Source organism: Culex quinquefasciatus, chromosome 2 (genome assembly GCF_015732765.1).
Source record: "Culex quinquefasciatus strain JHB chromosome 2, VPISU_Cqui_1.0_pri_paternal, whole genome shotgun sequence".
NCBI lineage: Eukaryota > Metazoa > Arthropoda > Insecta > Diptera > Culicidae > Culex > Culex quinquefasciatus.
The window spans coordinates 164,965,202-164,989,020 of record NC_051862.1 but is presented as its reverse complement, the minus strand read 5'-3'; the positions used below and the strand labels follow the sequence as shown (position 1 = coordinate 164,989,020).

Here is a 23,819-nt window from a genome sequence, read left to right as displayed (position 1 = left end):
AAAAATGATACACGGTAAAAAAAATTTGGTGATTTTCAATTTCACTTTTTGTCACTAAAACTTGATTTGCAAAAAAACACTTTTTTTAATTTGTTTATTTTTTGATATGTTTTAGAGGACATCAAATGCCAACTTTTCAGAAATTTCTAGGTTGTGCAAAAAATCTTTGTGCGAGATATGAATTTTTGAATCAATACTGATTTTTTCAAAAAATCGAAAAATCGGTCGCAAAAATTTTTCAACTTCATTTTTCGATGTAAAATCAAATTTGCAATCAGTACATGAAAATGCACTTTTCGTTAAATCAATTTTAGATGACTTTTTGAAAATAGTCGAAGTTTTTCATTTTTTTAAATTAGTGTACATGTTTGCCCACCTTTGAAAAAAATATTTTTGAAAAGCTGAGAAAATTCTCTATATTTAACATTTTAGAACTTTGTTGATATGACCCTTAGTTGCTGAGATATTGCCATGCAAAGGTTTAAAAACAGGAAAATTGATGTTTTCTAAGTCTCACCCAAACAACACACCATTTTCTAATGTCGATAACTCAGCAACTAAAGGTCCGATTAACAATGTTAAAATGTGAAACATTCGTGAAATTTTCCGAACTTTTCGAAAAAAATATTTTTAAAATTTTTAAACCAAGACTAACATTCCAGAAAGGCGTAATATTGAATGTTTGGCCCTTTTGAAATGTTAGTCTTGGTTTAAAAAATTTAAAAATATTTTTTTCGAAAAGATCGGAAAATTTCACGAATGTTTCATATTTTAACATTGAAAATCGGACCATTCGTTGCTGAGATATCGACATTAGAAAATAGTGTGTTGTTTGGGTGAGGCTTAGAAAACATCAATTTTCCTGTTTTTAAACCTTTGCATGGCAATATTTCAGCAACTAAGGGTCGTATCAACAAAGTTCAAGAAAGCAAAATATAGAGAATTTTTTTCAGCTTTTTAAAAATATGTTTTTCAAAGGTGGGCAAACATGGCCACTTATTTAAAAAAATGAAAAACTTCGACTATTTTCAAAAAAGTCATCTAAAAATTGGTTTAACTTGAAAACGGTGCACTTTATCAAAATTTTACTCAAGTACTTTTTGATTGCAAATTCGTTTTTACATCGAAAAATGAAGTTGAACAGATTTTGCGACCAATATTCGATTTTTTGAAAAAATCTGTACTGATTCAAAAAATCATAGCTCGTTCAAAGATTTTTTGTCCATTCTGGAAATTTCTGAAAAGTTGGCATTTTATGTCCTCTAAAACATATTAAAAAAAATAAAAATGGTGTTTTTTGCAAATCAAGTTTTAGTGACAAAAAGTTAAATTAAAAATCACCAATTTTTTTTTACCGTGTATCATTTTTTTTCAGTGTAGTACGAATCCATACTTACAACTTTGCCGAAGACACCAAATCGATCAAAAAATTCCTTCTAAAGATACAGATTTTTGAATTTTCACATATCATTTTTGTATGGACAGCTGCCAAATTTGTATGGAAAATTATATGGACAAACTAATGATGCAAATTGGCTTCTTTGAGCATACCGAAGGCACCAAAAAAGTTTCAGCCGGATTAAAAGATACAAAAAAATTGAATGACCGAAATCTCAGAGAATTGCTCACGTGTAAAAAAATGTTAACAGTTGAGTACCGGACAAAAATTACCCCTTAGTACAAAGTTTCACGCAAATCAAAGAAGGGTCGGGGCAACGTTTTTCGATTTTTTGTGAGTTGGCAGAGAATTACCCGCTTTTGACGAATCACTTTTTTCTTCAAAAGGTACGCGGAGCTGGAAAACGACCCGAAGGCACGCAACCTGGAGACGGCCCTGGAGCAAGCGCTGAAGGAGGCCGTCGACGACGACACCTACCGGACGGTGAAGCGGATGAGCTACTCGAGCAACGCTGCCAGTGAGGTAAGTTTTCGCCAGTTGTTGTTGCAAGTTTCGATTAACTCCGCACGGACGGGTTCCCACCAACCGTCCCCTAACATGACAGTTTTCGTGAGTTGCGCGTATCCACCGACAGATGGCAAGTGGGCCTCGTCGGAGTACGCCCATCAAATACACAACTCAAAATTTGCATAGGAAATTTTTTTTTCGTGGCGGCTTCTGTGGCACGCTCACTTCAACAGTTCTAGACTAATATTTGAACGTGGCGTATCTCTAAACAAGTTTTTAAAGAAAATGATTCCATAATGCTTATTTTGTCGTTTTAACCCAAATCAAGGCAAAAACTATATTTAATTAAACTATTCGCCATTTTCAAAAATTTGGCTAGATAATATCGAAGGCCGCCATCTTAGGCCCACTGGGCCCACAAAACGGGGTACGCTCAGTTTGTATGGGAACTGTCAACATGCTCCCGGGCTGGTTCCCACAGAGTTGCACGGCGGGGCGAAAAAAAAAGTGCAACACCGATGACAGCAAAGGATTTATGGTCGATTGCGGGGAAGAAAAGTTGGTTTTCACGGGATGCGATCGAATTTTGGGACGAAAATAGAAAGGGAGGGGGGCGAATCGGGTTGGCACTCAGCTGTAAACAAAAAGTTTATAATTTCTTATCAAGTGAAAGAGATGGAAAATTCGGGAAAACCCGGTGACAAGGCCGCTGATTGCTTCTTGGAAAAAGTAATTACAACTTTGTCACGAAGCTGTTTCCGTTTTCGGTGATAAAGAGGTGTTTGAAAAGGATACATTTTTTTGCCGAATTCATGGCATTATTTGGATTGTCATTGGAGCTCATTTGAAATTCAATTAAGGAATGCGTTTTTTCGGAAACAGATCAAATGATTAGTCAGATTTGAAAAAAAAAATTTTTTTGCTCCAATGATTTTTGAAATTTTTTTATTGAATATTGTACTGAGTAAGATGAATACATCAGAATTTTCTCCACAATTTTTTAAAGAAATACATTTTCAAACAGTGGAACCATCCTTATCAGTAGCACACAATGAAACGACAACTAGTTACTCCTCGAACCACTTAAATTGTACATTCTCAAAAGAGCAGTACCCTGCCTACTCCAAGGAAGCAATTTCCTTCCCAAAGGAACATCATAAATCAAATCGTCTTTCCTGTTTCGCCATCAGACCTCACTGACTTTTGTTAGCTTCCAGCACCAACAAGCAGCAGCAGTACAAATTTCTCCGGAAATGCCCCCAAAGAAAAGCTCGTTCTCCAGCGCACCATTTTCTTTGCCATTTTCCAAGTTAGCGAAAAAAAGCAGCAACATTTTGGCACGCGTACCGACTCCCTAATGGGGTCTCCTCGCAAGTTCCTCGAATGACCACTCTACTTGACTTTCCCGAAAAAAAGGCGAGCCAGGGGCCATTGAACTGACCGGGCTTTTGATTGGCAATTTTTGAAAATAAATTACTCCTGGGAGTACTTCTTAGCTGAGAGGTGATTTGCGGTTTCTGCACACGTCATCGTTCCAATTGTACACGTTGAGTGACAGCCAGGAGATTGGTCGGGAGGAGCGTTATTATTTTAAAGATTGAAGTTCTTGGAAATCGGGAAGCTAATGTGACTTTGGAACCAACCAAAATAAAGTGACCTAGTTTGGCTGAGTTAAAATTGTCCCATCAAAACAATTAAGCTGTTTGCTTCATCAACCTCTGTCAAGTAGTGCCAGTTTTAATAAGCGTAATTGTGAAATCTTCATCACAAAATTGGCCCATCTTTATCAAGCGTTTCTTTATGGTTCATCGTCCGGTTGCCAAGGCAGTTAACGCTTAACCCTTGACGTCATATTTTTTTAATTTTTAGAATTTACAGTTGTGTTTTCATAGTATCTATTATATTTAGAATTGATTTGAAGATTTGAAGATTTGAAGATTTGAAGATTTGAAGATTTGAAGATTTAAAGATTTGAAGATTTGAAGATTTGAAGATTTGAAGATTTGAAGATTTGAAGATTTGAAGATTTGAAGATTTGAAGATTTGAAGATTTGAAGATTTGAAGATTTGAAGATCGTCGCCATCGTGCTAACTTGTCGTACGTGCATTTTGGGCCAAATTGAGTTAAGAACGCCATTCTGTGCAGCTCACAATGCCTCACCTTTTGACCTTCACAGATCCCCAATATTCGGTTTCAATCCTGAGATATTCAACAAAACCCGAAAAAACTCCGTGCATTTTTGTCACTTTACATATGAAAGTAGTTTCAATCTTGTCGTGCTATCTTGTCACTCCATGAAAATTGATGTAAGTGCGACAAAATGCCAAAGGGATTTCAGACCACGAAAGTCAGGATGCGTTTGTCGCACGTACAAGCTAGACTACCGTAAACATTTGTAATTATAATTCGGGACTCCAGCAACCAACTTCAACCAAACTTTGGGACAATGCACAGAATGGTGAGCCAAACAAAACGTGTTTGTTATTGTTTACATTGCGTGCTCTCGTTTTTGAATATTCAAGGTCAAACATTAAAACGCGTTTTTCTCGGAACGTCAAAATGGCGGGTGCGACAAGATAGCACGACGACGTCGAGATGTGAAGATTTGAAGATTTGAAGATTTGAAGATTTGAAAATTTGAAGATTTGAAGATTTGAAGATTTGAAAATTTGAAGATTTGAAGATTAAATGATTTGAAGATTTGAATATTAGAAGATTTGAAGATTTGAATATTAGAAGATTTGAAGATTTGAAAAACTTTTTCACTTTTTCTGGCATTTTATATGTCAAAAGAAGCCATTTTGCATCAATAGTTTTTCCATGCTCCACTCCACTCTTTACAATTTTGCGGCTGGTCATTGAGATTTATTTATGAAAGGATTTTCTGATCAATTAGGTTTATTACATAAAGTTGTTAACTAAGGATAAGGAAAATATGAAAAAAAAACTGATTACAAGGTAAAAATCAGTTTTTTTTTCAAATATCTCTTTCACTTGCAGTTGAATTTCCAAAATATGTAGTTGTTTCTTTTCAATTTTGATATGTTTTGGGCAAATTATCTATTGCGCTTGAGGTTGTGAGGATTGAACAAAAAAATTTAAAGTAAATCAAACTTAATTTGAAAAATAATTTTGAGATGCAAATTAAACTTGCATTCGAAAAAAAAGATAACACATTATTTTGAATATTTTGTTTGTAATATGTTCAGTTTTTTTTTGCAATTTCAGAGTTTGTTTAAAGGTTATATAAGCTATTGTCTTTCATATGTTCATAGGACCTATTTAAAAAAACAAACTCTGGAATTTAATAATACTTCATGACGAAAAAGCAAACCTTAAAAAAATGACTTCAAAATCTAAAATTTGTTATGAGATGTTTTGATATTTTTGCAAAAATTTCAGATTTTTTTCAATAATTTTGAAATTTTCGAATCAAGGGTCTAATTTAAACGGATTTAACACATTTGCTTTAATCATTTAAAAATGCTGGGCTAGATTTTAAAATTATTGAAAAAGGACAAAATATTTCAAAAAAGTTTCATTCTAAACATTGAAAATTGATCCAATAGTTTTTGAGAAATCATTTTCACTTTAAAATGGATTTTATTGAAAATGTTACACTGTATCAAAACAGTGTTAAGTATATTCGATTACAATTTTAATGTTGCATCCTTAACAAAACAATGATTTTGGAATTATAGGTCACAATATTACAGATTTTTTTTTATTGCTTAACTCCATATGTTGTGCATTCTTAACTCTAGCGCAAACGATGAACTAATTTTAATTTGATGTCGTCGTCATCGTGGCCCCCTTCTCAAAAGTTAATTTTTAAAAACAAAAAGAAAATAAATAGTTGCTTTAGGCCGATGCAAATATTATCCATAAACGAAAATAATTAAAAGTCTTTATCTTTACATTTGAATAAAAAAAGTGTTTTTATAAACATGTTATACTAGTTCAGTTGTTCTGCAATTATTTGTTTTCAAAGAAATATAAGATTTGATGAAAACAAAAAAGAAAAAAAACTTTTTGCAGTACTGTACATCGAAAATTTTCAAAAATTCGAAAAAAAAATAAAAAAACCCAAACATGTTGAAAAATATTCTAAACACAAAAAATAGATTGCAGCTGATTACATTTGAAAATCCATTGAAATTTTGAAGTTTTTTGAATTAAAAAAAAAAAATTTAGCCTTCTGATTTAAAGGATCAGTTTTAAAAGGGGGTGTGATAAAAAATTCAAAAATATTTGTTCCAGCTGAAAATTGTTTGAAATTGAAATTCCTGCGAGGATAACTATTTTTAGCATGTTTGAGACCAAATAAAATATTTATATTTTAAATTTATATTAGTAAGATTCGTACAGTATCGCAAAAAAAAGAATAACGTTGACTCATAAAACAAACAAAAAATAAAAGCATGCAGAAATTATGTTTTTCATGGCAAATAACTTGTTCTAGACCGTAATTTTATCAACAAAACTCATTTTAAGGATTTTTAGGCAAAATTTTGACTTTTTATCAATTTCACCAAAAAATTATAGGTACATTGTTAAAAAAAAACTTAAAAACTATGTAAAGTAAAATTTACACATTGATTTTCTTTTTCTTCTTAAAAACTTATCAGCAACCTTAGTGATTGTTTAAAATTTGAACACATTAAATCTGATTTTAACATAAATATTTTGTACAAAGTCACCCCAATATGCTAAATACAATTTTTAACGCCACTTGTTTTCAAATACTATTGAAAAACATTTTTTTCCAACAATAGTGCATGGACCTTGTGTGGCCTACCCCAGTACATGTTTTACAAAATAATAATCTTGAGACAAACCTTACCAGTTGGAAAAAATATATAAAAACAGAATGAAATCCTATCACTGATACCCCGTTTTTCTTAAGTTATAAATTAGGTTCTCTCATTAATATTTTTTGCAAATTAAAAAAAAAATTAGGACCAAAAAGTAAGGAAAATGTATACCTCCGCTTGAATTTCGGGAATTCCCGGGAATTTAAAAAAAATCCCGGGAAACGGAAAATATTATTTTTCGGGAAATCCCGGGAATTCCCGGGAATTTTTTTCCCGGGACGGGAAATTGGACGCTCTATTTTCTTTTAATCATAACTTTGCAACTATTTGTGCAAAAGACTTTCTACAGGTTGCATTTTATAAAAAATAGCCCATGTAATTTTATAAAAATGAAGTGCCCCCTAATATTATCATTTAACGTTTTAAGTATTAAAATTCAGTTTTGACTAATTTCCTATATTTTTCTATCACCATCGTGTTCTTCGGAAAAATTTACATAATAATCAATGTTAACCACAAACTAAAATGAACTGTTGGCGAGATACAGCAATGTATCTGAAAAAAGTTTCATTTTGCGCAGCACTCTGTCCTATGAATTCAAATCCGAAAAAGGTTTCTCACATATAAAAACCGAACTATGCGGGATTCATCCCTTTTTGTTGAAAAGTACACCATGTACTTGCGAGTGCTGCGAAAAATCCAACTTTTTCAGTAAAATCGCTGTATCTCGCCAATAGCTCATTTTAGTTTGAGGTTTAAATTGATTTTTATGTAAAGTTGTCCGGGGAACAAGATGGTGGTAAAATAAAAAAAATGAAAATATAAGGAATCGGTCAAAACTGAATTTTAATACTTTAAACGTTTAAATATAATATAAGGGGGCACTTAAGGGTAAAGATTTCATTTTTATCAAATTACTTGGACTATTTTCTAGAAAATGCAACCTGTAGAAAGTCTTCTGCTTAAATAGTTGCAAAGTTATGATTTGAAAAAAAAAAAGTTTTTCAGAAAATCGTCAAAAAGAGGGCGGTGCCAAAAATACAGGGATGGTCCAATCAGCACCAAACTTGGGATTTCAGTTAGCTATCAGTAGATGAACGTTCGCTCCAAGTTTGAAAATAATGTAGGAAAAACTGTATACTAAGTGTAGAAAGTAAACGAGTTTCAACAAAGTGATGTGCTCTTTTATGCTAACTAGATAGGAAAACCAGCAAGCTTAGTACAAGAGAGCACAGAGGCATCGAAATATGTTCTGAAACCGAACAATCGAGGGTTTACCCCCGACTCTCCGGAGAAAAAAGTCCGTTATTTTTCAAAAGCTCGTTTCACCAACGAGCGCTTTTCCAGGCCGGCAAGCCATCACCAGCCAACATAACCATAAAGGCTGATAGTGAGTGACATCTTAAATTTAATATTAACGCGCGTTTTCTTCGGGACGACAACGACAACGACGACGCTGCCACTGTTGGCACCAGTACAAAGCAGATAAATGCACCACATTATGCATTTTGTGCTGCAGTTCTCGGGCCTCGGTCCTCTGGTGGAGGACTATTGTGCATTATTTGTACTAGTTGGCAGACGATTTCTTTTTTGCCCCGGAGGCCAGACAAATGGCCACGAAATGCACTCATCCGTCGTGATGGCCGCAAAAAATGGTGGTGCTTCTTAGCAGACAGGCCAAAGCCACATTGGGGCTGATTAATTTGCTGATAGATAAAGAACAGCACAGCTACCATAACAAATTCTAACCTGCTAACTTGGTTTGGTTCAAAATTAGAACAGCTTGAAATTTTCAGAAACAGAATCAAATTTAGACTTCCCAGTAGCACTTTCAACAGCTTTGAATCAAAAGTTTCTCGCTACACTCCAATGCAATTAAAAGTTTCCAAGTCACTGCCAACGTTTCCAACTCATCTCGGAAGTCTTCTGCCCGGTGACCCGGTTTTCATTAATTGACAAATCTTGTCACCATTTTGTGTGCCCTCAAATCTCTGAACCGGACTCTTGCTCTCAACTTCCACGAATTAATTAAAACTTCATCACTCTATGTCTATCTCTCTCTCACCCCTCAACAGATTGCCGAGCGTCTGTTCGGAATCACCGGCGCCGGTGTTGGAGCGTCCAGTTCCGGCTCCGGCCAACCCACGGCCTCGTCCATCCGCAACTCGAAGAACACCGCCGACCTGAAGCTGCTGGAAAAGCTCGTGACGTCGCTGATCGAGGCGCAGAGTTCCGGCTCGTCTTCCGGCGGTGCGTCCGGAACGTCCAAGATGCAACGGCTGCGGCCACTTTCGCGGTCGTTCCGGCTGCCGGGATCGCTGAAGCGGAAGGAGGGAGGAGGAGGACAGAGTGGAACTATGCCGACAATTAGGGAGTCGGGTGGAAGTGGCGGGGGTGGTCACAGGACTAACTCCTGGAGTGACCCCAACAGCAACGTGCGTCGAGTGCTGAGTTCGATTGCGAATGCACCTCACCGGTTCAGTCAGTCGCTCGGGACCGGTGATGGGCGGAACGATGAGGAGAGGAGCAATCTGACGCAGAATATTTTGTGAAGTTTTATTGTTTATTTTTTGGATTTCAAAATGAATATTGTCGGCTAACTTCATAATTTTTATGATTAGAAGATGGAATTATAAATATTATTCTGAATAAACATACACAATTTCATTCTGAAATGTTTGTTTAATTTTTCTTCACAGAACAATGCTGGAAATAATTCAAAACTTGAAGGACGTAACTATTTCAATTATTGTTGGTTGTAAATTCCCGGCATAGTTCTGTGGTGAAGTTTTTTTTTTATTTTGACCAAAAACCCACAAAAAAGGGCCGAGGTACCCAAACAGACTCCTGAATATCTCCGGTTAAATAAGAGCATATTTTATGACAGGTGAAATAAAGACAATTTTGGATCTATTCCAAACGGAAGCATCCAATTTGGCCAATTCTATCAAATGTTATAAGATTTTTAGGAAAAAAAATTTGAGTAAAATGAAAAGGTCAATTTCTTAATTTTTTTTTGAATCAAATTCAAAATGGGGGTTCATTGAATAAATTGCAGAAATTTTTAAAAGTTATTTTGTTATGTTTTCAAAACTCAATTTTCAAGCAGGTGAAGGTGAAGGACCTCAAAAGTGCTTTAAAAAATCAATTAGCAAAAAAAACAAAACCACAAAAACGTCAAAAATTAAATGTAAATGGGTTTACAGATATAAGCTTATTTACTATCCAGGTTACTATACCGACGTCGTCGTGCTATCTTGTCGCACCCGCCATTTTGACGTTCCGAGAAAAACGCGTTTTAATGTTTGACCTTGAATATTCAAAAACGAGAGCACGCAATGTAAACAATAACAAACACGTTTTGTTTGGCTCACCATTCTATGCATTGTCCCAAAGTTTGGTTGAAGTTGGTTTCTGGAGTCCCGAGTTATAATTACAAATGTTTACGGTAGTCTAGCTTGTACGTGCGACAAACGCATCCTGACTTTCCTGGCCTGAAATCCCTTTGGCCTTTTGTCGCACTTACATCAATTTTCATGGAGTGACAAGATAGCACGACAAGATTGAAACTACTTTCATATGTAAAGTGACAAAAATGCACGGAGTTTTTTCGGTTTTTGTTGAATATCTCAGGATTGGAATCGAATTTTGGGGATCTGTGAAGGTCAAAAGGTGAGGCATTGTGAGCTGCACAAAATGGCGTTCTTAACTCAAATCGGCCCGAAATGCACGTACGACAAGTTAGCACGATGGCGACGATACTATACTGAAAAAATATTATGTTTTCAGTTATGAGCAATGTAATTAGCTTATATCTGTAAGCCCATGCATGCAATTGAAATGTGGTCAAAGACAAACTTATGGGCTATTGTCACAAAAATTTTGAACGAAAAAAAATCGTGGGCTTTGAAGGTGGCTTTTAAACTTATAAAATAATTTTCGAGCAAAAAACACGTTTTAGACCAGTTTTGAAGACGCTATATCTTCTTTCAGGAGCAAGTTAGCACCATACTGTCTTGGGCAAAGTTGTAGAGCACATTCCAGAGTATCCTAATATGAGTCCGGTTTTGATATAGCATGAAACGTGGATTTGATAAATATAAAAATCCAAAAAATGGTTTTCTCCATACAAATTTATATGGAAAAAAGAATCGCTTTGCGCAAAGTGAGGACTAAACCAATCGGTCCCAAACTTTGGGGAGTTGTTTAGGACCCCAAAAGGAACTGAAAAAGCGCTGTGCCCACTAAATTTGGACAAATTTATTTTTTTCCATACAACCATATTACACCCTAATGACCATATCAGCACATTTTTGGAAGGAAAATGTTTGTATTTTGCACAGAATCCACGCCTCTTAACTTAAGAGTCTGAAGACATTTTTTTTCAATAGCCTCAAAGCAATCTATTTAAAATCAGTTGTTTGAATCACAATGATAATCAAAAAAAAAAATTGAGAATAATGACTGCAAAGGCTCAACACGAGGGGAAGCGTAAACTTTGGGGTCCTCAGAAACATGAGCAGTGTGTACACTTTGACAAAATCAGCATTTCTATACATAAAAATGATTTTTTTTCATTAAAAATTGTTTTAACCATAACTTTGGACAAAAAAAGTAAATTTAAAATACTTTTTTTCTTTTTTCTGTTTGAGTATATAAAAGAATATATAAAAGAAGATAATTATTATCTTGAAAACTTTCTTGCAATATGACTGTTTAATAAACTGGTAAGTAAAACTCAAATTTTTTTTCAGGAATCGGAGTACGATGATTTAGGATTAAATTAAAAGCAATGAATTTGTGTTGCCAAAAGTAGTTTAATAAATATAAGCTAGGTAAGTAAAATTATTGATTTTCTTCATTCATCATTTTAATGTATGCAACATTTACTTACGTTCATTTTTTCGGTTTACAGTCGAATATGAAACTCTTATTAAGTGACTAATAAATTGCATATGTCGATATGCAGCAAAAATGTGCGCTTAGTGTAAATTCTGTGTCCAACCAACAGAAAAATAACTAAATCTGAGACCGTTATAGATGATGACTTATTGGATTAATTCACAATGATGGTAAGTGAATACAACTCTTAATTTTATACAAAATAATAAAAATAAAAGCTTAAAACTTGGTGAAAATTATTCTCTGTTTCTATTTTTCAGGAATTCATGTTAAATTAAACATTTTCTTTAGTATCTTCAACAACATTTTTAATTTTTTTAAAATTATTTTTGTAGATTTATGCAGGGTAATCATTTAAAACAATAATCAAACTTATTTTTTTTTATAACAACAGTTTGAAAAGAAAACTTTTGTTCTTATACTTTTTACCAGTAAATAAATTACTTCATGAAAAAAAGTATAAGCAGTTAAAATTTAAGCCAGAATAAATGCGAATATAAAAACACCCAGCATTTGTTTACGAGGCAGTATTACAAAATTTGCTGCAAACTCAATAAAAAAAATAGCTGACAACAGCTGATTATTGATTACGAATATTTTTGCGTATTCAAGTAAGTCATTAGTTGAAAATATAGCTAGAAATTCAGCCCAGCCTGTATCGTTACATATTTAAAGAAAATGAATATCGATACTTACATTGATTATGTTTAATTAAGGTGAAGCCGTTGATCATTTTCGAAGAAAATTGATCATCACTCTAAAATTCTCTGTATTGAATTCAGTTTAACGAATTTCGTCACCAAAATGAATCAGCATGTGCCAGTTGTTGCCTTCTTGAAGACAGTGAAAGATTTTTTGGTCTAAATCAAATGTGTTTCAAATTTTATGTAATTTTGTGGTACAATCATTGACGACCTAGTTGGCAATCATTGATTAATGACGATTTGAATAACTTAGCAAGGAAAGGGACAATCATTACCAAAAGGAATCAGCATGTGTAGGGCACTATTCTAAACAACTTGTAGAAGGAATTTTGACAAAATATTGATAGCGACTCAAAATTTATATCTTTGAACGAAAAATCATGGCAATGATGGAAGTGTGAAGACAATGTTTTGTTATAAACCCTTAATAATTTGCTGAATGCAAAAATATTTCGGTTGATACCACAAAAATTGCTGAAAAATAGTGGGAAAATATGGTTAAGCCTGTATTTTACAGAATATCCCACATCAGCTGAAAACATTTTTTTTTTGTTATTTTTCTCTAAAAAAACATTCTAGCAGTCGACTACTAGTATTTTTTTCGGCCATTCAACCAACAAAAATGGCAATTCCAACTTTTTTTTCAGATACTTTTAGTTACTGGTGGTCAGCAATTTCGGGGTAAAAAAATCAACAATCGATTGTTGGAAAAAAGCTGTGTAAAAAATTTACCCATAATTTTAGTTAAATTAACCAAGATTTTCTTAGATTTGCCCTGACCGATCTCTCCGTGGAGACCGGGGGTTGAATTTCCAAAAAAGTGTTCGCGTGGTAAATCGAGCGTTCTGAAAGATTTTTAGTGTATTTTTTGTTTTGTGAAAACATTGTTCTTGTGGCAAAAAACTATAGAAATCTGGGTGAGCCCGAAAGTATCCGCCACATCGCTTTTTTTGGGACACACTTGTCCTCACTTCGCGTGTTGTGCTGCTGACAGGAGAAAGGTAGCTCCATAATTTCTTTTGGAAAGTTTTAGAGAAATTGCTCAATATTTACGTTTTTGTGATGGTTTGAAAATTCAATTCGATATGAAAAAATACAAAAAACCTAAGCACAAAAAAGGAGGTTTTCCATTTTTTGTATACAAACTTAAAATTGAATTCGCAAAGTGTTAATGCAACCAATCGCTCTCAAATCTTAAGGGGTTGTTTCGAGTCTCAAAAGGCACCGAAAAATCTTTGCTATATTTGGATTTAACATTTGCGCTGTCAGATCCAATCTAATAATCGTGTTAACTTATATCTATGAAACTTTACTTTACCGGTCACGATTCGATTTGAGGGTTTGCCCTGATGCTTTTGATAAAATGAGTCGTCAGGGGAGACATTAGGTCTGGGTGGGTGGGGGGGGGTAAGATTGGGTATTACAAATTTCTTCATAATTGTATGACCCATCCCCCCCTCCCAAGACACAGTATCACCCCTGATGCCGGCATGAAAAAAGTTGTCACTTTCCAATTGAAACCAAAGTTCCTAAACTCGTTTTCGGAAAAAAATCACTAAATCTGACGATGACTAGGGGTTTTTTTTTTTATTTCATTGCAAATATTTTTCAAAATTTATGTCGCCCCCCCCCCTTCAAAGTTGGCCTGAATAATAAGGGGGCAAAAAAAAAATTCAAAAAACTTAAAATTTAAGTTTAATCAACTGAAAACCAGCTAAAATGCATTTTCCCGCGTTTATAATCATATTCAGCATGTTTGAACTCCTTTGAAATCATTTTAAATTTTCATGAAATACCAATGTACAGTCCCACGAAAAGTTTTTATTTGCGGAAAAAAATCCGTCAATACGAAAAATAACTATTTTCAAAACAGGAAAGCAACTGTACGCCTGTGCATTTTAAAACACTTTTTTCATCCAAATGTTTTTATTTTTTTGACTTTGGTCAGAGCCGAGGGACATAAACTTAAAAAATATTTGCAACGGCCTTATTATATCACGTCCTATAACTCACTAAACATTTCTTACAATCTAATTAGGTAAACCCATCGAACATTAAACAAAAATGTGTGATAATCAAGTGTGTATTACTTTACAACGAAACGGCACATCTGAACGCACCCCACAAGCACCCCCGCACCGGTTCACGAAAATTTCAGTATGTAAATTGGTAAATTTCCCCCTTTCCACTGAAAAATAACCCCAACCAACAACACCCACAAACGATAATATCCTATCGTTAATTAGCATCTAGTTTCGAGAGTCAGCTCATATTTTGCCCCAGTTTATCTAACTCTGCTGCTGCTACTGCTCATGCTCTGCTCGGTCGGATGTGGTAGCATAATCACTACAAAACCCCACTTCACTGCTCCCAGTTTCATCTGGAAAAATTTACACAATTTTCCCTGCCCCTTACATATGGGTAAGTTGTGCTCACATACTTAGTATTCATAAAATGGGAGATTTTTGAAGCACGGAAATAAGTTGGAGAATGTTATGGTTCACAATAAATGTGGATATTTAATAATTATTTTCAAATTTTGAATCTGTTAAAAATTGAAATAACTCACATGTTTTTCCAGCAGCGTGATGGTGTTTTCCGTGAGCTGCCGTTCACCGTTTTCGTTGGTTTCGAAGTACGACGAGTTTGCGAGGCGCGCCGTCACCACGTACTTTGCCCGGCCACGTGCTGTTGGGGGGAAAATGGGAGGAAGATTTAGACCATTACAAAGAGAGGTAACATAAAACATGAGAACATTATGCTTAAATTTAGTTGCTACAACAGGGAGCTTTTAAAAGCTCGACGATGAAACTTTAATTGGGAGAGATTTTTCAGCAAAATTAAAACCATTGAAATGGCTGAAAAATCATCTATCCCATTCCCGCAATTAGTAATAAAACTGCTCAAACTGTAATAATTTCTCAGGGACCCTAATTAAGGACAACAAAACTAAACTGCAATTTCAGTGCCAGCTAAAATTGGCACCTACTCTAATAAGGATTAAAATGCTCTTATCTATTCGTAGCTACATTCAGCTACCACTCAGAATTCAATTTCAAGGCAAAAACTGACGTTCCAGATGAAAAAATATTCGCCTAGTTTGCAGTTTCCCACCAAGGATTGAGCGGATACAAAAAAAAGCTGCAATCAAAATCCGTTACGAAACTAGTCGCTCGTAAATTGTTCCGACTAAGCCAAAAATTCCGCATAGTTAATGATCTGATAAGACACCCTTTTTGCGGATTCCGGCGGCTCCCATTTGGGAGAAACTCCCTCACCGACATCAAAACCCATTTTCAGGGACGTAAAACTCATTTGGCATTTTGCGAGCAAGGAGGTTTGGGAGGAGGGGACAGGAAGGAAGGAAGTAGATTAGCATAGAATTAACCACTGAAGCGAAATGTTAAGGGGGGAAAACTGGAGAGAGCTTTTTCTCCCCTTCCGCGCGAGGCCACGAGAAATGAAACCAATTTTGCGATTCCGTGGCCTACAACCGGGGGAAAATGGGTTAGTGTGTGTGTGCTAGTGAGTTTTGACTGATTTTGAACACTGCGGGGAATGCCATTTTCCGCGAAAAGTTTACTTTTCCTGCTTGAAGCCGCGTTGAAGGTGGAGAACAACGCTTTGAAGAGCGGAAGTGTGGTAACAACTTTGAAATTTGGGTTATGCAATGAAATGTAGCGGCTTCGAGGCTCTTAATCGAGTCTTAATGAAAACTAATATTTTTAACGGTTATGTTTTATTTTTGTGTAATGAAAGTCATTTTTGCAATTATGTCGTGAAACTACTTACTTTTCCTGTTACAGGTGGGCAAAACCGCTCATTAAAAATAGCCACTTTTTTGAATGGCTCTTTCACTCTTTTTTATAATATTGATTCAAAGGATATTTTTTAAGAATGGTATGATTTTTAAAGCTATTTAGCATTGGAGTTATCTTAACTAAATAACTCAAAACGAGAAGATGCCCTTGAAAACCATAGGTCTTGGCGGTCTTTTTGTCAACATTTATACTCAAACCTAAACGTTATAATAATTGAATGGCATCCAAACTTTTAAAAAGATTGCTTCCATCTTTAAAATTGCGTTTATTTTCGCCAAAATTGAACTAATTCCGATATTTTACTTACCGTCAGTGGGGGTGACTATGGGTCAAAAAACGATACACCTCTCGAAATTTCTTAATAACAAAAACAATTTGAATAACATCGAAAATCTTTCAACGTAGATTTGTTCTTAGATAGTTTACTAAAATTTTCCCAAAATATGGTGGATTTTGATAAACACTACCTTAAATGCCAATAGTTTGAAAATTGACCCAATCTCACCCCTTAGAAGAGGTGATATTGGGTCAAATGAAACTAAAATGATGCTCAACGATATGGTAAAACCAAGTCATCCAACAGCGTTTCTTGCTCTAGGGATTCGTACTGATACGCTACAATGTTTGAAGTGGAGATTTTCCAACATTTAGTTAGTTTTCGAGCGATTCCAACAAAAATATTGGAAAAATGATTTTTCGAGGGGTCATTTTTGGCCAAAATCGCACCCCAACTTTTGACATCTGCCAAAATAACAGGATTTGTTCTAGGAACGAGATTTTTTCAGCGAAGCCATCTTAAGTCCCCTAAACAACCCCTTTTACAGAATTCAGTTTCATTGAGAATAACCTGAGAAATGGTAAAATCCGTTAAAAATCATTTTTACCCAATCTCACACCCCAGACCCAATGTCACCCCCACTGACGGAAGTGAAAATATTATGTTTTTTTTATTCTGATTTGATCGATAAGGTCTATAAACGCTGATGGGCAAGAGGATTTAAATTTGTATTCGGGTAATACTTTCATGTAAGGTCAGTAAAATGAAAAGTTTCTCCATTTTGTTAAGAAAATGATTGACCTTTGAAATTAAAAAAGAAGAAGGGAAACTGAAAATACTAGCATGAAATCTACGATGTGGTTTTCAAATGATGTTGCTATTGAGAGTCTTTCAATATATATTGATGAGAAAGTTTTAATAAACACCCCAATGAAATATGACGATTCAGCTCTGAAAATATTGGGAAATAGCCCCCCTTTAACCTGCCGTTTTTTATCTTAAAGTACATGAAAAAGTACACCAAGGGACAAGGCTGGTATTATTTTCTATTAGCATTGAAGTATTTGAAATTGTATTTTCAATCCTCAAAAACAAATTTAACACTTTAATTAGTTAAAAGTTCAATCAATTTTATTTATAAAAAGTTTAAAAATTATTCCATATTGGAACGATTCTTTCAAAAACGGAGTTTAAAAAAGAACTGCGGTTCTTTTTGTGAGCTCTATTTAATGAACTGGCTATTTTAGTGGTTCGCTCTTTTTTGCTTTTTTCAACTTTTCAGCACTGAAACGGATGCTGAAACGTTGCACTTTCAAACTTTTTTTTGTTAAATTCCGATCAATGAAAAAAAAAAAAATTCAAAACGTTTAAATGTAGCCCAATCTTTGTTCATCTTTCTGTCCATGATCAAATCTTAGAAAAAAAAACATTCAAAAGATACAAATTATCAAAAAAATAATAATTTATAATTAGATAGAATTGATATAAGGATATTCTATAAAGACTTGTTTGGGTGAACTAATGACACAAAACGAACTTTTTGGGTCATATTTTATTTGGGCTTAGTGATTTTTCACGTTTAAAAAATGCAAATTTCACGGGAACCTTAATTTTAAAACATCATGTTTCACGGAAATTTCAACGAAAGTATTTTTTTAAATAACCTTGAAACCGAAAAACATATTAAAAACCTCATAAATATTTTGAAATATTAGCAGATAAATTAAACATTATAAGTTCCATTGATTTAACAGAAAATGTGAGTCGAAAAAAAAAATCTTAAAAGTATAACAAGCCTTAGAAAAAATCGGAAACGTTCAAAAAATAATATTTTAAAGGTCACATAATTTATTAGAAAGCAAGTTTTAATTAATCTTGAACAAATGTTATACAAAATCGCTAACTTTAGTCAGGCCTTTAGACCCCTTCAAAGTTCGATTTTAATTAAATAAATAGAAATAAAATTTCGGGGTTAGATTGGGTCATAAAAAATTTAGATTTTTTATGACCCTAACTCAACCTCAAGCCTTATGTCACCACTGATGACGGAACATTAAAACAAGTTCAACCCATGTTTAATTTTTTAGAAGCAATCATCTGATACATTTGAAAAAAAAAAAAAAACATTGTCAAGTGTGACGAAACTGTATAGAACTAATAAAAGCGGTAATTTTAAGACATGACCATATTGACAAAGATAAAAAAAAATAAAATTTATGATGACACAAAAATTAATATATAAATATTAAAAATACAACAATTCTCCACGAAAACCGGACGATTCGAAAAAAAAAAGTTCTCCGATAGGGCTCACCATTATTATGGGGGTTCTTTGGTTGAAATTATTCTAACCGTATTTTTTGTTTGACCGTTAGGGTGGCCATTTTCGTCGACAAATAAAACACATTAAAAAAAAAACGAAAATCCATTTCATTCCATTTTAGCCAGAGGTGGAAAAAACGAGGCGCTAAAAGAGCCGGTTCACTAAAAAGAACGAAAGAACCATGGCTCACAAAAAAGAACCGAAGTTCTTTTTGAAACTCCAGTCGAGCATTTACTGTCCAAAACAGGAATTTTTTAGGTACTTCTTTCTCGACCTTCTCCGATTTCAATGAAACTTTGTAGACATGTTATCCTGGGCCTATATAAGCCATTTTTGTGTATATGGAGCCAATAGTACTCGAAAAATAACATTTGAGAAGGGCCTAAGTTATTTAAATATTTTTGTATTTTGTAACTTAAATATTGCTGTATCTCAAAGCCGTTGCATCGTATCAAAAAGTGGTCAAAGACAAACTTGTAGGAAATTTGACGGGCTTTCCGAAAAAAATACACTGAAAGAAAAAAACCCTCCATTTTTATGAGATTTTTTGTTTTTTATGTTTAAAAGTCAAATTTAAGGGTGAGCCCACGATTTTTTTTCGTTCAAAATTTTTGTGAAAAAAGCCTAAGATGTTACAAAAAGACTCACGAAAAATGCAGGATGGAGCAACGCACCTAAAAAAATACAAAAATCATTTACTGAAACCGTTTTTTTTTTAAAAAGTGCTCTTTTACATAAGTGTCTCCATATTGACCATTGTCCTAAGTCCAATCATTGTGAAGTTACAGTGGTTATAAAAATAAAAATGTTGAAAAAATAGGTTTTTTTATGGTTTTTGGCAATTTCTATATGACAGATTTGATTTTTCGGTCTCGCAAATAATTTTTCCGGAAAGCCCGTCCAATTTCCCATAAGTTTGTCTTCGACCACATTTCAATTGGATGTATGAGCTTACATATATAAGCTAATTTACTATCCAGGTTACTATACTGCCCATGTTCGCATAAATGTCCCATATGCAAAAACAGCAAGCTGCGAAAAACGCTTTTGGAGTTTGTCCCATACATAAGGCTACGTGTTAAATTTTCGCGAAAAAACTGGATTTCCTCCTGATTCCTGGAACAAAGTACTGGATGTTATAGGCTCTTTTGAAAGAGCACACAATTTTGAATCAAACTGCATCAATAACTAGTAATCGATGAAAATGCATATGGGACATTTATGCGATCAGGGGCAGTATACTACACTGAAAAAATATTATGTTTTCAGTTATGAGCAATGTAATTAGCTTATATCTGTGTTGACCAAATCGGCTCAAAATTTTGGTGATGACTCACTTAACGGGTCCTCGTGCATGACGAAGGCCAATTCTCAAAAAGCTTATTTAAAATAAAGATAAACATATTTTTCTCTTTTTTCATATAAAAAATCAAAACTTTTTGGTTTTTTGAATTTTTTTAAAAACCTAAATTTAAAATCGGGCTTCACCCTAGTAACATTATTAAACTTACAGGTTTTATCATGGTTCTGAAAACCCTCATACGGCCTAAATAGGCTTTTATGGCCTACTTAGAACCTAAAATGTTACTAGGGCATCATGCACTTGAGAGTCCTCACTCCAAATTTCAGCCAATTTGGTCCGTCCCATCTTGAGATATCGCGGCACCCGCAAATCAACTCGGTGTTTTGAAAAAAAAAAACGCTCCCAAAGTTTGACGGTTCGCTTTGCGCATGGCAAAACTTCAAACTTAAATTGTCTTTGACACACTCAAATCATGAAATATCTTTATGAAATTTTCAGGAGTGATTGTAAATCATCTTTTAAAAGGAATTAATAAATAATCGGAAATATGATTTTTTGTATTTGGAGATTTTTTACATGTATGTAACCCCTTAAGAACTTTAGATATTATAGATTTTGTCGATTAAATCAGAACGTAGAAAAGATACTGCAAACTATTATATTTGTGTTTGCTCAATTTTGGCTCAAATAAATGAAATTAAGTTAAATTGGTAGATCTTTTTTACAAAATGGATGCCTTTCAATTATTCGATTTCAATTATTCGAGTAGAAATCTTAACATAGAGACCGCCAAGACTTATGGGTTACAAGCAAACCTTCTCTTTTTTTGTTTTTTTTTTTTTCAATTCTGCTTTAAAAGTTATATTAAAAACTCTTAAAAATACAACAATTAAGAAAAACCTTTCCATTATTTTTATTAAAAATGCGAAATAGCATTTAAAAAGAGCCGCTGTTTTTATTGAGTGAACGAAAATGAGCGGCTCCTTAAAAAGAGCGGTTTCTCCCACCTCTAATTTTAACTGTGTTGGACGCAAATGAAAGGTAATTAGATAGGCTTTTGAGGAAACATCGTTTAAAGTTTCAAAAGACTAGCCTATCATTTGAAAACGTCGTATGAAAACATGAAATGCTGTTTTGAAGCTCTCAGGACCAAAGAATTATCAATCAGGTATCAAAAGTTGCGTCTTTCGTTGAAATTTGAACCATTGAAATTTTCCCACTGATATTTTGGGCAAAATCGTTAAGATTCTTAGTCGCAACTTCCCGGGGAGTTCTTTGTGCTTCCTTTTGATTATGATTATTGTTTTCGAAGTTATTCTTCTACTCACCGTAGAAGAGAAGTCCACATTAAAATAGAGAAATTCAGACAGTGATCTTTGTCAGAAATTCTATAAAACACTTAAAAGTAAGAAATCGATTACTCAGAGCAATATTTCCGTTTTGATGATATTTTTAGGCCAAATCTAATAATGTAATGGAAAACATATGTTACAAAGTGCAACAAGAGAGTTTTAATTCAAGACTCTCCTTATTGTTGCAAAGTGCCGACACAAAGAATACACCTCCAAGAGCTGCATCCACTTCATAATGCGCTTTCATTTCCCGCAAGTAGTCAGCCAGCGAAAGCACCCTCAAAGTGCACTTTAATACCAGCTTTCACCAGCTTTCACGCGGCGTGTCAGCAGTCGGTGGTGCATCCGACGCGCGCTCGCTGGTGTACTTTTGCTAATTACCCATGAAAACATAAACAGAAACAAACAGACAAGTAGATACTCGCAGTACTAGTAGAAATACTCACAGGAAGACGATATGCTTTGATCACACTTGCAGGCAGCGTCCCGGCCCCCGTCCTCGGTGTAGATGCACTGCCGGAAGCAGTCCTCACCGTTGTCCAGGTTGCATCCTTCCAGGGGCAGAAAGAGGAGAAAAGAAGAAATGGAAATTGTAGTGCAAACAGCTCGCTTTGATTCCGAACGAAAATCAGACAAATGAACCTGGGGGAGAGGAACCTGTTTTGGGCAGTTGTTCTAAGTAGGGCGCCCCAGAAATTAATCGTCAAACTCGATTTCAGCTATCAAATCGCCAATATGACGAAGATAGGTATAATGTGACGAAAATAGAATCTTTTTCTCAAACTGCTGCAAAAAAGCAGCTGACAGCAGGTGTAATTGGGGAGAAAAGCTGGCAGTCGAAGCAGAATAGAGTTACACCCCCGCACACACACCCACACACTCACAGGGAGACAAACATACTCTTACACAAGGTACGAATTGTACCTTATCGTGAACTGTTGGGTTGGCAAAAGTGAAGTGACACACAAAGTTTTTCGGTGTTCTGTTGTAAGCAGCACCGTTGTGTCAGTGCAGTCGGTAGAACAAGTTTCGAATTTGTAGAGCAGCAAACGAGTTGGATGATTGTAATTTGATAATACAAATAATGCTGTTTGTTTGCCTTGAGCTGTGCTTGCTGCATTGGTGATGCTGTTTGCTCAACTGACGTGGAGAAGTGATTCGGTTGCAGAGTATTAGAGAATGAATTAAGGTCAGGACAGCATCGTTGGATGAAATGCACAAAATAAATAGGGTTAAGGACCGCGAAATCGCACAGGTCGTCTGGTCCCGTTTTTTATTAAACTTGGAACAGATTTTTTGATAAAGGGCTCCGTTTTCAAGATTTAGCCACCGAAAGTTTGATTTTAGCGAAATATTTGCAGTTTTTCAATTTTTAAAAATAGTGACCATGAGTGACCATTTATAAAAATATTTTTTTTTTTGAAAAGTTCAGAAAATTAGCTATAAAATTGTCTAAGAGACATTGACCATTCGTTGCTGAGATATGGTCATTAGAAAATGGTGGGTTGTTTTGGTGAGATTTAGAAAACTTCAATTTTCGTGTTTCTTTTTCTTAAAGCGGCTCTACCTCAGCAACCCGAGGTCCAATCTTCAATGCCTCTTAGACAATTTTATAGCCAATTTTCTGAACTTTTCAAAAAAAAAAAATATTTTTATAAATGGTCACTCATGGTCACTATTTTTAAAAATTGAAAAACTGCAAATATTTCGCTAAAATCAAACTTTCGGTGGCTAAATCTTGAAAACGGAGCCCTTTATCAAAAAATCTGTACAGTACTTTTCGATTGCAAATTCAATTTTGCATTAAAAAGTAATGTCAAACTTGTTTTTGCATAAAACTTCGATTTTTTTCCAAAAATCACTATTTTTTCAAAAATTCATAACTCGGCGGCAGATTTTTTGACCATGTTTCTCTATGGCTCAAAAGTTGCGGATTTTTGTCCCCTAAAACATATCAAAAAATCTTGAAAATCAAAAAATACGTATTTTGGTAAATTGAGTTTTAGTCAAAAAAAAAGTTGATTAAAAAATCTGCAAAAAAAAAATTTCGTGTGCCTATTTTTTTCTCAAAAGTCCTCAACAATACCTACAATTTTGTTGAAGACACCAAATTGATCAGAAAGTTCACTCAAAGTTACAGTTGTTTGAATATTTACATACAATTTTTGTATGGACAGCAGCCAAAATTGTATGGAGACTTTTATGGATGAACCAATCACACAAAATAGTTTATTTGGTCATAGGGAAGGCCCCCTCAAAGTTTGAGCCAAATAAAAAAATACAAATAAAGTCCATTTCCGGTTTTGGTAGAGAATTGCTCAATGTTTGATTAGAAAAAAGCATTGGCCGAAGTAAAAAAAAACATCAAAATTTAGAAAAGTTGTTATTGTAATCATTCCATTCCTTACAAATCCGT

General features: G+C 34.4%; 2 protein-coding genes across 4 annotated transcripts in view; one reads left to right on the top strand and one right to left on the bottom strand.

Annotated features, from left to right (window-relative positions):
- Positions 1–9,290, top strand: part of LOC6038074 — a 69,693-nt gene extending 60,403 nt beyond the window's left edge. Inside the window, 2 exon segments of the mRNA XM_038257663.1 lie at positions 1,786–1,921; positions 8,797–9,290. Coding sequence (XP_038113591.1) covers positions 1,786–1,921; positions 8,797–9,273 — 613 coding nt within the window. The 3' untranslated portion in view covers positions 9,274–9,290.
- LOC6038075 overlaps positions 1–23,819 on the bottom strand; it is a 554,342-nt gene that overhangs the window by 259,375 nt on the left and 271,148 nt on the right. For all 3 annotated transcript variants that reach the window (XM_038257659.1, XM_038257658.1, XM_038257657.1), the window contains 2 exons: positions 21,850–21,954; positions 14,897–15,015 (listed from right to left, as the gene is read on the bottom strand). In XM_038257659.1, the coding sequence (XP_038113587.1) occupies positions 14,897–15,015; positions 21,850–21,954 (224 nt within the window). The remainder of the gene's footprint in view (positions 1–14,896; positions 15,016–21,849; positions 21,955–23,819) is intronic.